Here is a 15971-nt window from a genome sequence, read left to right as displayed (position 1 = left end):
GCTGGGTTACAACCTAGTTTGAAGAACAATGAACTAGAGCAGTGGTCGGCAAACTCATTAGTCAACAGAGCCAAATATTAACAGTACAACGATTGAAATTTCTTTTGAGAGCCAAAAACCGACTTCTGTGCATGGGCCTCGAAGTTTCAATCACACTGTACGTGCGCGCCCTGCATGTGGTATTTTGTGGAAGAGCCACACTCAAGGAGCCAAAGAGCTGCATATGGCTCGCAAGCCGCAGTTTGCCGACCACTGAACTAAGTATTTCAAGCTCTTAACTACTCAGAGAATTATGAAGGACAGTATCTTGGGGTTAAGAAAAACAATCAAACAAGCACATTTGTCCATAATATTTTAATACTTTTCCACTTTTAAATACTGGTTTTAAATTTGTGATTGTAACATGGAAGATACAACTTTATTATTATTTTTTTTAAAAAAAAAATCATCAGGATCATAAAGCTATTATAGAATACACTCTATACACTCCCAAGGTACTTTAAAATGATGTTTTGAGTTTGTAGATAAACAATGACGGTAATCCACATACATCGTCTGTATAACTTGGACTAAATACTGGAGAAAATGTTTAATTGGACAAACAACTGATAAATTTAAAGATAACCAGCACAATTTCACGAGAACCAGCTCAGCCCTACTAAAAACTTCTCAATAGCAATCGACACTGATGTTGTATAAGTGTATAAATTAGTTGACGAAACTGAACAAATGGGAAACCTATTCCTCCCTTGCCTTATTTGGTATTCTTTTACCTCTCCCAGCCATCCTCCTCCTTGGTCTGGCTGCCCCTGTGGCGATCCCAAACCAAGAGCTGCTATGATCACCCTCCACCTCAAAACCATGAGTTCTGAATTCTAACTGAAACACTGAGCTCTCTCTTGAACTGTAGGGTGGGCACTCAGGAACAAAACCCCTTATCACCAATATTTTTAAAGTTTCTATCATAGTACAAAAAGAGTAACTGAGTAGAAAAGAGAGTAAAAAGATAATTTTTTTTTTGGCTTGGGGAAGAGAAGTAGAAAATAACAATGAATGAGAAAACATCATGTATATTCAGAGTATGTAGTAATTAGCCATACAGAATTCTAGAGGGTCTGAATATTGTCTAAAGGGCTAGTACCTATCCAAATTATAACCTGTTTTAAATTCTTTTCATATTCTCCTACTCATTTCTAAACTTGGTTGGACAGGATTAACTCTAGTAAAGTACCAGTGCAGTTATCTAAAGGTAAAATGTATCTTTTTCTTTTCCTTTTTAATACAAATATTTTAGAGTAATCATTTTATTTACAGAATTGCAAAAGTATATAATTAACATTTAGTGCAAATGCAACTAATGATAATTAGATTTAGATACTGCTTTGTAAACTTTCCATACCTTTGTAAAACAAAGCTATTTAATTTAGTTACGAAAGAGTTACTCGTCTGTGTTCATGATAGTTACCAGAAAAAATGGCAAACAGAGAAACATTTATAGTGGGCATACAGAACTGTTTTTGAAGTTTCCATCAGCATCTATGGTGAATATACCTTCCCTCCCCAACCCTCCCATACTCCCACACCCTGACCCACAGCTGATTGTAAAATAAAATACACATTTGAGGTATAAACTTTTTTCTTAAACATCACAATATAAAATGTTAACTGGTGATGTAGTAAACTGATATAATTTGTCTTATTTGCCTTACTAGCATTACCACCATAGGCACTTTTCCACATAGTCAAATTATGAACAGCATTTTTCTATAATAAGGCATATTCCATGCACATCATTTAGAGAAAAGTAAATTAAAAAATAGAAAAATTTATGGAGCATGAAATCTGCGTGCATGTAATGTAAGCTATGTTTTATATGTATTTCCTCTCTATACAGAATAATAAATACCACTATATTTGATGCAAGTAATTCACCTCCAGGATTGTGCATATGAAGTGAACAGACTAATCCCATCATTAAATTATCACCTTGCATTTATCATTAAGACTCCAATACCACGTATGAAATATATACAGGACATGTTCCACGTGACATGACTTTCTGCTTTACAAAATGGGTCGGATTTCTGTGTTTGTACAGAGATGAGTTTAAGTCAGCAAAGCGTCTACAAAATGCCTCTGCTTTATGCAAGCACGTTTGTGTATAAACATAATGAAGATTTTGAAGTGGGCAGTCATTTCTACTTCGATGAGTATAATTCCTTACCTCAACTCCATGCTTCACGGTTTTTCACAGAGGCCTAAAACTAATAAAACTAAAAAAGGATTTTACATTTAAGTTCTTATAGCCACTAAGGAAAGAATTTCAGTCTGAATCACATGGAATACCTTAAAGTTCTGCTCAAGTTTTTGATCAAAGGGCAAACAGAAGCACTGCTCACATTTCTATGCATATCTTGCAATATGTCTTTTAAACTAACCCAAATTAGGAAAACTAAAAAACATACCTGTTACTGAGTCCTAAAATGTCAAATGTCAAACTCAGTCTGATTTGCTTTCACAAGTAATAACTGCCTATCCTCTTACAAATTTCGTTAAAAAACGTGAGTTCATTTTATCCTGACCATTTTTCCAGAAAGCAGTTTGTACCCACAAGATTTATACAGATGATTCTGTTTGAAGGCAGGCAGAACCAATTTAGAAATTGCCAAATTCTATTTCTAACAAACTGGCAAAAAAAAAAAAAAGCTGTAGCATACAGAACACAATTAAAAATATAGGAAATATAAAGATAACTGGGGTGGGGAGGAATAAAGCTTTTCATTCTTTCTCCATCAGAACCAAGATTCTTCATTGGAGTAAGAATATAGAAAAGGCAAAATCACAGTTATTAACAGCCCTCAGTTATTAAGAGACACTTTACATGACTACATGAATCATTACAGAAATCAGCAGCAATGAATTCTATGATTATACAGAGCAAAAAAAAAAAAAAAAAGGTTGAAAAATTCTAGACGCAGACTGAACTGCAGGCCTGATAACAGAACCCCGTCTAGGTATTTGGTGCACAGAAAGCACATGCTCCATGAGTATTCAACTTTCGTGCACAAAACCTGATACCACTGAGGATCTTAGGCTGGACCGTATACTAAATTAAAAATTCTGAAAAAGTTTCCAAAAATTAAAGCATCAATTCCTAGTTGTGATTCAAAGTTGATTTTTCTCTCTTTTAGGAGCAAGCAAATAAAAATATAGCCATGTACATGTAATTTTACATGTATTTATAATTATATGCTGAGCATAGAGGTCTAGCAGGAGACAGCTAGGGTTAGACGTTCAGCTTTGCTATTGCAACATTTCTTCATTTTTGTACACAAGGTCAAGGTGTTGGGCCATAGACAAGGCTGTAGATCCTACGTTCCAGCTTAGAGCATTCAATTTTTGTGTGTGTGTGGTTTTTTTTAAAGTTTTCCCTCCAACATGGAATGTCACACAGCCTTGTTTCAATCACTGCAGGAAAGAAAATGACAAGTTAAAAATTCAGCAATATATTGCTAACAACTGCATGACTACCAGAATAGATTCCCCCTACTCTCTGAGTTCATGGAATGCATAGATTCTCTCTTAAAATTTAACTTTAAAGGATTTTCAACTTTAAGAACATAAAATTGTTCATCAGAAGGAACAGAAGGTATAAGGAATCTTTGAAAGCTAGGAAATGTAAAAGGGTAATGTACTATAGGTAAACAAGGAGGAAATCAACCAAAGGTCTCTGGATTTGTACCCCACAAACTTGGCATTTCCTTCTTAGTCTTCAATAAAAATTATGCTATATAATTTTTCAAGAATTTTTAAAATTTACTTAAGCTATAAAAAGACTTAAAAAACAAACAGGCTCAGACCTCATCAAATGTGTTTAAGAAATTTGACTAAGAGTTTTGAGTATCTTTGGACCTCATTTACTTTATGAAATTTATCTAAAGTTACTTTTTCTCCATCACTAAAATTAAGCATGTTAGTTTTGTTAAGGTTTCACTGCTAGAATCCACTTCATAGATATATCTTTGTTATTATGAAACAAACATTACTTTAGGTGAACAAAGATTTTTACCACATGTTAAGGTTAGAATTTGGGTTCTTTGTCAGAAAGAAGCTCAATCTGGATTCAAGGCCAGTGCTAATTTTTGGCCAGTGAGTCTTTTTTTATTTATATCTTTACATACATACACACAGGTCCACAAACAATGGACCTCCTCCCCTTTGAATTTTTTTCCCAAGGGATTTCAACCCCCCACACACAGTCAGTCAATAAAGCAATGCTTCAAATCAAACAGTTTAGAGGCAAATGCTAGTAATGTGTGAGTATGGATATTTCAAATGTTTAAGAAATTAGTCCTCTCATAGTTGAGAACATGTTCTATACGGGGTGGGCAAAATAAGGTTTACAGTTGTTTGTATGGAAAAGAATACAATCCTATATAATAAGAGAGGAATATGCTAATTATCCATTACGCCGTGAGGTATAACGACTGACCATGTAACGACTGGATCATGGATCAGCAGGAGGGTGGGACGGCGAGCTACAAGCGAGCAGCGGAGAGGGGGCAGGGTAGCAAGCTACAGGGGGGAGGGGGAGAGTGGGGCGGGGGGAACTACAGGAGGGCAGCAGCAAGCTACTGGCTACAAGCGGGCGGCAGAGAGCTACAGGAGAGGGCAGGGAAGCAAGCTATGAGGGGGTGCAGGGGGAGCTACAGAAGGGTGGGGCAGCGGGTGGAGAGCTACAGGAGGGCGGCAACAAGCTACTGGTGCACGGATTCATGCGCAGGGCTACTAGTAGTTAATAAATACGTAATATAAGAATAAACTATGTGTTTTGCATATTCACAAATATAAACCTACTTTTGCTCAACCCTGTATATAACTGCATTCTGATTTTTTTCTGCTTAATATATGGTTATATTTTCTGCCCTGCTTAGCAAGGCTGGGAGTGGAGGTGAAGAGAGAAAGCAGATAGAGTTGAATACTTAGTCTTGGTTAGAGCAAACAGCAACTTTTTAGAAATCTTTAGGCAAGGTGACAAGCCTACTGCCATTGTGTGGCATCAGGTTTCTGGTTTGACAAATATGGTGCAGAAATTATGTGTCCAGATCTAGTCATAACAATCCTAAGTAAAAAATAGTCTAAAAATAGTCAGCACATTTATGCAATGCAATTATGCCTGAAGAAAGAGAATTCCTTAAAGGTCAGGCTGTATTCCAAAACACTAAGCATTCAGATCAATAAGGCCAGAACCTGTTTAACATTTTCAGGTCACCTTTTTCCTGGGAAAATCTAAATATCTACGACATCAATGCAATAATAACCCTTGTGTTAGCATCTGATAATAAATTTAGCTTTTCAGGTCTTTTTGAAAAAGACATACTATAAGTCCTTTGTTTGGCTTAGTGGATAGAGCGTCGGCCTGCAGACCAAAAGGTCCCGAGTTTGATTCCGGTCAAGGTCATGTACCTTGGTTGCAGGCTCCTCCCTGGCCTGGGCCCTGGTCAGGGCTCATGCAGGAGGCAACCAATCAATGTGTTTTTCTTACATCAATGTTTCTCTCTGTTTTTCCCTCTCGTTTCCACTCTCCCTAAAAATCAATGGAAAAATATCCTTGGGTGAGGATTAATAAAATAAAACAAAACAAAACGATATACTATAGACAGCTTCAGAAACCAGATGTAATTAAAGACATCAGTCATATGATTGCCTATATTATTTTTTCTAAAGAAACCGACTCAAGAACAAAAATTCCTCATCCAATGATTTAACGTTCAGTATAGAAAAGAATGAGAAGATGTTAATATAGATTTACTGCCTGTAACTTATACTTTGGTAATATCTATTAAAAATTTTTTTTCAATTGATTTCAAAGAGGTAGGGAAAGAGATAGAAACATCAATGATGAGAGAGAATCATGGATTGGCTGTCTCTTACACTCACCACACTGGGGATCGAACCTGCAACCCGGGCATGTGCCCTGACTAGGAATCAAACCATGAGTCTTAATTCATAGATAAACGCTCAATCACTGAGCCATGCCAGCCAAGCATCTATTAAAAATTTAAATGCTGCCCTGGGCAGTGTGGTTGGAGCATCGCCCAATGCACCAAAAGGCTGTGGGTTTGATTCCTGGTCAGAACACATACCCAGATTATGGTCTCATTTTCTGCCCAGGGTGTGTGTGTGTATAAGAAGCAACTGATTGATGTTTCTCTCTCTTGCTCTCCCTCTCCCTCCCTCTCTCTAAAATAAAAAACAAAAATAAAAAAACATATCCTTGGGTGAGGATTAAAAATAAATTTTAAAGAAAAACATTTGAATGCTAACATATTGAGAGTTCACAGAAACAGAATTATACAAATGTTCTCCAATGGACCAAAAGATGCTCACACTCATTCATAATATGAGAAATACAATTAAAACTACATGGCAAGAGTACATCCAAACAATGAGATATTATATAGCCTTAAAAAAAGAAGCTCCCCAATGAAATGTAAAAACTTCAAAATAATAAAGTAAGTGCAAAAACAAGATGCAGAACGGTGTGTATAGTATGCTACATTTTCTTCAACAACAAAAGAGTATCTGTGGGAAGAATAGAATTGTATTTGCTTATTCAGGCATTAAAAAAACCTGTGGAAAAATACACAAGAAACTAGTAATATCAGTTAATATACTTTTCTGTGTGTGGAGGGAGGATAAAACTGAGTGAATAGGGAATAGGGGATAAAGTTTACTGTATATCTTTTCATACTTTTGACTTTTGAACCATGTTAACATATCACTTATTTACAGATAATGAAAGATTCTGGCTCCTTGCACAAAGATGTTCAATGCAGCATTATTTGACAGTAAAAATAGGAAACCAAAACAGATGTTACCATTGAGACTAGTTAATAAATTCTGCAACATTCATATAACATTTTAAAACAATGAGACGGTTGTATATGTCTCATATCTTTATATGGAATAATAGTTAAAATTTATTAACTAGAAAAACAAGCTGCAAAATAATATAAACACATTTTTTAAACAATTAAAAATACATATATGTGCCATATTTTCCGGCGTATAAGACGACTTTTTAACCCAGGAAAATCATCTATACGCCCAGTCGTCTTATATGCCGGAAAATACGGTAAGTACATACATGTAAAAATCTGGAAGAATATATCACAAACCTAACAGTAATTTCTGCGAAGGGAAAGATATAGGGAATTTGTACTTCTGAAATTCTGCAGTTCTATAATGTTGAAATTCCTTTAACCCTTTGCACTCACTTGCTTTTTTCTCGATTCCTTTATTCTAATGCTAACCGTGTTGAGTCACACTCGACATCCGAGTGCAAAAGGTTAAATAAGCAGGTATTATTTAATATAAACAGAAAGATAAAAATGTAAACTTTAAGGCTATAAAAACAACAACTCTTTATCTGGCAACATCATAAAACACAGAAACTACTTAAAATAGTTAACTAAATTTTAGTATCTGCAGCAGGGGTGGGGAATGTCTGGCCTGTGGGCCGTATAAGGCCTGCAAAATCATTTGGTCTGGTCCTGCCAAGGCATTAGGGGTGAGTAAATTAAATGTTTGACCAAATAGAGCAGGCTAATTTTTAGGTTGGTAATTTTGTATGGCCCGCAAATGATGTTTTAATATCCAAATGGCTGTTGGCAGAAAAAATGTTCCCCATCCCTGGTCTACAGAGTCATGTTAGTCAGAGTTTAAAAGGATAACATCTATCTTCCAGTACCTGTTAATACTAGAACAAAATAGGTTTTCCTGCTGTTTTCTCTTGTACGTAAGAAGTAAAACGTTTTAGAAACTTTGGATACTCTCGTTTTGCCACTGCCCTTAACACTGAGGCTGGTGCCCATCCTCCAGGGTTCACTATGAGTTAAAGAAAAATTAAAATGTTAAAATACAATTCTCCAAATACACATGAAGCACTCATTTTGTTCCTTTGCTTTAAAACATTTCATGATGTTGGAATAATTGGCATCTCTTAAAGTCTTGACCATTAATCCTTCATATTAACCACCAAACAAGAACAAACAGCAAATAAAAAAGCATTTATTACTTTTCTAAATTGTTCTTACTTCCCTAAAATATATTTAAATATTAGCATAGCTACACTTTAGGTTACTTGAGGCAGATTTTTTCATTAAGCTCTACTATAATCAAACTAGAGGCCCAGTGCATGCAATTCGTGAATGGGTAGGGTCCCTAGTGGCTGCTGGCCGGGGCCTTCCTTCATTCTGTGCTGCCCCCTGACGTTCTGGTCAGCGCACATCATAGAGGGCAATGGAACTCCCAGTCGGTCGAACTCCTGAGGTGATACTTTACATATTAGGCTTTTATATATATACTAGTGACCCGGTGCACGAAATTCATGCACATTAAAAGGGGATTAATTAGAGGAAATAATTTAATATTGCTTTTTGCCCTTTCTCTATAATAGAAGTGTCAGAGATGAAAGAAAATTAGTAAAATGTATATGAAAACCTTCCTCCTGTCAGCATCTGGGGTTCACCACGGGACCCAGAGTCAAGTCCCTGCCCACCCACATGCACCTCAAAATCGCGTGAGACCTAGACCCGGCTGGCCCCTTCCATTGGGCTAGATCCAGACCCGGCCAGTCCCACTTTGTCAAGCCTGGGTCCCCTGGCCCGGTGCCAGGATGGGGGGGTGTGGCCTGAGGTCCCCCAGCCCAGACTGGAGAGGGGGGGCATGCCTTGAGGTCCTCCATCAATCCCCGCCAGGTGGGGGACATGGACTGAGATCCCCTGTCAAGCCCCACTGGGTGGGGGGCATGGCCTGAGGTCCCCCGTCATGCCCCGCCAAGCGGGGGGGAGGGTGCAGCCTCAGGTCCCCTGGCCCAGCACCGGGAGGGGGGGCGCAGCCTCAGGTCCCCTGTCAAGCCCCCCCGGCAGAGTGTGCAGCCTGAGGTCCCCCGTCAAGCACTGCTGGGCGGGGGCACGGCCTGAGTTCCCCTGATCCAACACTGGGGGTGCACCTTGAGGTCCCACGTCAAGTCCTGCTGGGTGGGGGGCACAGTCTGAGGTCCCCTGTCAAGCCCAGCCAGGTGGGGGGGGTGCAGCTTCAGGTCCCCGGCCTGGTGCTGGGGCGGGGGGAGCAGCCTGAGATCCCCTAGCCCAGCACCAGGACGGGAAGTGCACCTTGAGGTCCCCCGTCAAGCCCCGCCAGGTGGGGGGCACAGCCTGAGATCCTCTGTCAAACCCTGCTGGGTGGGGGACACGGCCTGAGGTTCCCTGTCAAGCCCCATGGCAGTGGGGTAGGGCGTAGCCTCAGGTTCTTGCTGATTGCTCGTTAAAGCTCCTTATGGGAACTGGGCCTCAGCTGTGGGTGCAGACATCTTTGTGATGGAGTGATGGTCAATTAGCATATTCCCTCTTTATTAGATAGGATAAACTAGAGGCCTGGTGCACGAAAATTTTGTGCACTCAGGGGGAGAGGGGTCCCTCAGCCCAGCCTGTGCCCTTTCGCAGTCCAGGAGCCCCCGGAAGATGGCTGCCTGGCGTGGAGGCTCCCACCACCACTGCTGCACTCGCCAGCTGTGAGCCCGTTTTCTGGCTGAGCAGCGCTCCCCCTGTGGGAGCGCACTGACAACCAGGGGGCAATTCCTGCGTTGAGTGTCTGCCCCATGGTAGTCAGTGCACATCACAGCAACCGCTTGTTCCGCCGTTCGGTCGATTTGCATATTAGCCTTTTATTATCTACTAGAGGCCCGTTGCACGAAGATTTGTGCAAGAAAAGGCCTTCCTTCCCCTGGCTTCGCTCCCGGCCGCCTGAAAGCCTGCAGTCTTTGCTCCCAGCTGGAGTGCCACTCCTGTAGCTCCCTCTGCCCCCTGCCCCGTGCCCTCATAGCAGGCGTCCCACCCCGCCACTCTGTGCCTGCATATGCAATTAATCCGCCATCTGTTTTGTATTAATTTGCATACTCACTCCTGATTGGCTGATGGGCATAGCGGAGGTATGGTCAATTTGCATATTTCTCTTTCAGGATGGCAGGCAGAGGCAGTTAGGGACAACCAGGCTGGCGGGGTAGGGGGGTGGGTGGGCAGTTAAGGGCGATCAGGCAGGCAGGCAGGTGAGCAGTTAGGAGCCAGCAGTGTCCGATTGTGAGAGGGATGTCTGACTGCCAGTTTTGGCCCGATCCCCAGGATCGAGCCTAAACTGGCAGTCAGACATCCCATGAGGGGTCCCGGATTGAAGAGAGTACAGGCTGGGCTGAAGGAAACCCTCCTCCTCCGGGTATGAATTTCGTGCACTGCGCCTCTAGTCCTATATAATAAAAGCCTAATATATATATGCTAAGTGTCTGGTCCTACGGTCGTCCGTTCAATCAAAGTGTAATATGCTAATGATATGCTAAGGCCGCTCAACCGCTCACTATGACATGCACTGACCACCAGGGGGCAGACGCTCCGACTGGTAGGTTAGCTTGCTGCTGGGGTCTGGCTGATCAGGACTGAGCAAGACAGGCTGAACACGCCTGGAGCCCTCCCACGGTCTCTTCCCGGCTGGCCAACCTCCTGTATCCCTCCCTGGCCCAGATCATGCACCAGTGGGGTCCCTTGGCCAGGCCTGCGCCCTCTTGCAATTTGGGCTGATGGTCCCCCCTCCCCCAAGTGTACGATTTTTGTGCACCGGGCCTCTAGTATAGGATAATGACTTACTCAGACATAACTATCTCTTTAAAAACACTAGAAGTTATGGTCCTGTATAAAGAAGGCATGAGGATTTGAATTTCAGTAACTCCTGCAAGTAGGAAATGGGTGTAGTAAGGAACCAAAGCAACAGGGCTGTCCAGCAGCAGGTCAATATAAAACAAATACATAACTAGCAACTAATAAGGATTAGGGACCAATCAATGATGCAAAAAATGAGCAAGCCTGCTAATTTCCTTTCCCACTGTTGCTTACATTTCTAATTCTATGTATGTTCTTTTAGGTATTTAATAGAATGGTTCTTAAAACCAAGGATATGTGATAGTGATCTTGATACAAAGTTTTAAAAAATAAATATTTTTATTGATTTCAGTGAGGAAGGGAGAGGGAGAGATAGAAACATCAGCTACCTCCTGCATGTCCCCCACTGGAGATCGAGCCCATAACCCAGGCATGTGCCTTGACCAGGAATGGAACCATCACCTCCTCGTTCATAGGTTGATAATCAACTACTGAGCCATGCCAGTTGGCCTAAAGTTTTAAAATTTACCTATCTAGTCCCAGCTTCAAAAATTCTGATATAATAGTTCTGGGGTGGAAGGTAGGTATGTGTATTTCCTGAAAGTTTGATAATCATCTTTCCAAATTAAAAATTACTAATCTAAAGAATAAAAACTCAAAAGGCATTTGTAATGGTATTTATCCAAATGGCTAGTTATCATGTAGATCACACTAAGAATATCCACATTACCAAGTAGCAAAAACAAAGAACGAAATACATACCATTAGCTACATATGTAATCTTGCATAAAATGTTGTCCCTGCTAATCTTCTGGTTTCCTTCTGGTGGGCTAACCAAGGTTTGACAAATCATAGCGATATTTATTTTGGCACGAACACATCGATTGTTCAGCTGCCAAAACAAAAAATAAAAACAAAACAGCAGTATAGCAGATACCCAGTATTTTGTAATCTCTACGATTTTTGTGCACCGGGCCTCTAGTATAGGATAATGACTTACTCAGACATAACTATCTCTTTAAAAACACTAGAAGTTATGGTCCTGTATAAAGAAGGACCTGTATAGTCTAATAATACTATACTAAGTAAGCTGAAACCTCAACTCATCAAAATATTCAACAAAATCTTATAAGGATCAAATACCACATGCCAAACTGATAAGATATCAGAAATGATTTCTCCTCCTTTTACGTAGTAAATGGAGCTAAATCAAGGTAGCAACCAGAGGTTTTGCCAATAGTTGATCATGGCTTGAGAGGTAACTGTGAGAAGCAGTCTGCATATACTACCCATCAGTGCTGTCTCACCTCATCTTAGGAACAAAGGAAAAGAGATCTGCTGAAATGTTCACAGTCATGACTACTGTCCTTTAGATAACACACAGGCTATATTATTCTAAGAAGCCAAAATAACACAAAATGTAAGTATTATCAACTCTAGTATGTGTGTGTGTCTGGCATGTGTTTATCATTTTTGCATGGCATGTATAGTTAGCTTTACATTGTACAACTGTACACATTTATACAATGTACTTACAGGAGCACTGTCATGATCCACAGAAAAATTACAAACTATCCAAGTTTCAGGGTCATTTTCAGTAAAGGCTGGTATCTTTCGAATGGCAGAAAGATATAATACATCTCGCTGAGAAGCAGGCCACACTCTCTGTGGAAGAAGTAAAAATCATTTTAAAATTTGAACAATTCTTTATTCATTTGTAATATGGAAGTAACAGAGAAACAAATGTAAAATCAATATATATCTTAGTTGAAGGTAAAATCTGTAAAATTTTAAATGAAAAGCATCTGAGAATACCCACCAAAGTACTAATTATGGACAGTGAGTTAATGGCTTTGTAGAACTATATCAAAGGAATAGCGTTCTGCTATTTTATTTTATTTTTTAAATTGTAGTAATTTGCTATTTAAGTGTACAATTCAGTGCCATTAATACATTCAGAATGTTATGTAAGCATTACCACTATTTATTTTTAAAAAATTGTTATCATCCCAAATAGAAACTCTATAATTTACCTGCTTTTTAAAGCAGGTATGTGTATTTCCCATTAAGCAATGACACACCATTACCCCCTTCCACAAACCTTGGTAATATCCTGCTTTTAACTATAGTATTAAACTTCAGCTTAAATTGTTCAGAGACTTTAAGCAAAGATTTTAGGGAAATAAGACTACTCTTTTGATATCATAATCACACTTGAAGAATTCCAAATTAGTTACACAGAATCTTTGAATTTTATGGTATCCAAGGAAAAATATATACTGTTGGAATGACATGGTACCTAGGTCTCAGAAAACTGGGGCTATTGTACTTTTAAATGAGAGAAAATATGCCCTGTCTTTTCTGATTGTTGAGTATATCAAGTAGCCAACAACTTAGTGTCAACACAACACAAATCATTTGCAATTATATTTTAAAGACACAAAATTACATGTAGTCAACAAAAGTAGTGTTGGAGAAATAGGTATGAAGCTAGTAATAAATGAAAATTTAATTATGTTAGAACTAATAAATGCAAATCCAAAAGGATGATGATGAGAGAAATTTAAAGAATGAGATGACTTAAATATCAGAAGATAAGTAGCCTTCTTTAAGACCATATTATAAAAGAAACCAAATCTAAAGAAAAAAAAAAGATGTATATAGCGTTACTGGATTTTGTTGAAAATAAATATGCCAGAAAAAAAAGAAAAAAAAAAGAAAATAAATATGCCAGGATAATTTTATTCAAATAATTATAATTGTGACTTAAATTTTGTTATATATATTATTTTAATAATTTTTAGTTTTATTTTTCAAGAAATAAACCTAACACAACCTATATCATTCTCCCTTCCATCTAATATTTACCAAGTGAAATATTGGCAGCAGATTGTTTTCCTGGATCAATTATCATCAAATAATAAGATTCTTCTGATTCTAAATTATTGGCCATTTATTTTTATTCTAAATTATAGGGCAATTAATTGATATTTTAACATCTACTAAATTTTAGATTATACTTAAACCCTGCACAAATCTGTATGCTGAAATAGAATCTTCATTTTTACACATTTCTTGAGCAGCTATCATGTAAAATGAAGCCTAGCTTATAGTCATCCTATATAATAAGAGCCAAATATGCTAAGTGTCTGGTTGACCGTTCAACCAATCAAAGCATAATATGCTAATGATATGCTAGGGCTGCTCAACCACTCGCTATGATGTGCACTGACCACCAGGGGGTAGATGTTCCGACCAGTAGGTTAGCTTGCTGCTGGGGTCTGGCCAATCGGGACTGAGTGAGCCAGGCAGGACATGCCCTGGAGCCCTCCCGTGGGTCCCTCGCCGGCCCCGATTGTGCACTGGTGGGGTCCCAGGCCTGAGCCCTCTTGCAATCCGGGACCCCCTTGGGGGATGTTGGAGAGCCGTTTTGGCCCAATCCCACAGGCCAGGCTGAGGGACCCCACTGGTGCATAAATTCATGCACTGGGCCTCTAGCCTACATAATAAAAGACTGTTACAGTGGAGCGACCAGTTGCTATGATGCGTACTGACCATCAGAGGGCAGAAGCTCAACATAGGAGCTGCCCCCTGGTGGTCAGTGTGCTCCCAAAGGGGGAGTGCCACTCAGCCAGAAGCTGGCTCAGAGCTGGCGAGCACAGCTGCCATGATGGAAGCCTCTCCTGACTTTGCGGCAGCAGGCGCTGCAGGCTGGGATGAGTGCGAGTGGTGCCCAGCTCTGGTTCAGGCTCCTCCCTGGCTGCTTGCCGCTTGGCACAATGCTACATCCCCTGGCGGGTCCTGGACTGCGAGAGGGTGCAGGTGGGGCCGAGGGACCCCGCCTCCAGAGTACAAATTCATGCACCAGGCCTCTAGTTAGATATAAAATGCCTCAGGTGACAACTCTGAGCTTAAGAAATACAGAGCAATCTCAAATATTTTCACATATTCAGCTCAATTAAAAAATCACTTGAACCCTAGCTGGTTTAGTTCAGTGGATAGAGGGTCAGCCTGTGGACTGAAGGATCAATCCCAGGATCGATTCTGGTCAAGGGCACATGCCTGGGTTGTGGGCTTGATCCCCAGTAGGGGATGTGCAGGAGGCAGCCAATCAATGATTCTCTCTCATCATTGATGTTTCTATCTCTCTTTCCCTCTCCCTTCCTCTCTGAAATCAATAAAGATATATTAAGATCATTTTCATATCTATTAGTCTTAACACAGGCAAATAACATACTTTTCCACTTCCCTTATTATATTGATGTCACAGGAAACTATGATTCACTTTTATATTTGATAACTATCAATCTCCTATAGATTAGCTGCTAGAAAAATATTTGCATCCCTGAATTATTAATAAAGTCTTTAGATCTTTTCTGGCACTTAATTTCCTGCCAATTTTTTAAAAAAATATATATTTTATTGATTTTCTACAGAGAGGAGGGAGAGGGATAGCGAGTTAGAAACATCGATCAGCTGCCTCCTGCACACCTCCCACCGGGGATGTGCCTGCTACCAAGGCACATGCCCTTGACTGGAATTGAACCTGGGACCCTTCAGTTTGCAGGCCGACGCTCTATCCACTGAGCCAAACCAGTTAGGGCCTGCCAAATTTTATTTTAGACAATTTATATGTCTGTTTGAATTATAGTGAAGAGCTTTAGGGGTGAAGAGACATTTACCTTGTGCGTTTGATAAATGATGATTGCATTATCAGCTAATGTTTCCACCACATGAAAGTTTTCTATAGTTGCTGAAATGAAGGGAAAATATTAGTAGGCAAAAAGACATATTAATTTTTCCTAGAAGGTGATTAATCCACTTATACTGAGAGTCAATTACAAATGAACATTATAGTAGAATGAACAAGATTCTGCCCCACTTGGGCTAAGTTCAAAGGGAAGGTAGTTAATACCTACTATTAGGACGATAGATGGTGGCTGTGGGAGCTGATCACCAGAAAATCTCATTTTCCCTTATTCAACATTCAGCTTCCACAGCAAGAAAGCGATTCTATATCAACACTGCATTATTCAGGCACAAATTATTCCCTAACACTATGACCCCCTCCCTATAATCCCTAATTTACTGAAGCTGAATAAACTGCTCTATTTAGGTTTAGGTGACTGTATTTACTGGGAGGATTGTCAAACTGTCATTGATACACATCTTATGATGTTCAAAAGTATCTATTTATGCAATCTGGTGCCTAAGGGAAACACCCCCTGCCAAAGTAACTAAACATACCACAGCAAGATT

The 15971-nt window shown here is 39.8% G+C and overlaps 1 protein-coding gene across 2 annotated transcripts in view; it reads right to left on the bottom strand.

Annotated features, from left to right (window-relative positions):
• Nucleotides 1–339: 339 nt before the first annotated feature.
• The window catches only part of CERT1 (ceramide transporter 1), a 97198-nt gene continuing 81566 nt past the window's right edge, over nucleotides 340–15971 (bottom strand). For both annotated transcript variants that reach the window (XM_054715166.1, XM_054715167.1), the window contains 5 exons: nucleotides 15395–15465; nucleotides 12249–12377; nucleotides 11475–11604; nucleotides 7754–7890; nucleotides 340–3468 (listed from right to left, as the gene is read on the bottom strand). In XM_054715166.1, coding sequence (XP_054571141.1) covers nucleotides 7763–7890; nucleotides 11475–11604; nucleotides 12249–12377; nucleotides 15395–15465 — 458 coding nt within the window. In that variant the 3' untranslated portion in view covers nucleotides 340–3468; nucleotides 7754–7762. The remainder of the gene's footprint in view (nucleotides 3469–7753; nucleotides 7891–11474; nucleotides 11605–12248; nucleotides 12378–15394; nucleotides 15466–15971) is intronic.

The sequence above is a fragment of the Eptesicus fuscus genome, chromosome 4, assembly GCF_027574615.1.
Source record: "Eptesicus fuscus isolate TK198812 chromosome 4, DD_ASM_mEF_20220401, whole genome shotgun sequence".
NCBI classification, from domain to species: Eukaryota; Metazoa; Chordata; class Mammalia; order Chiroptera; family Vespertilionidae; genus Eptesicus; species Eptesicus fuscus.
Note: the sequence above shows the minus strand (reverse complement) of the source record. Positions and strands in the feature narration are given on the sequence as shown.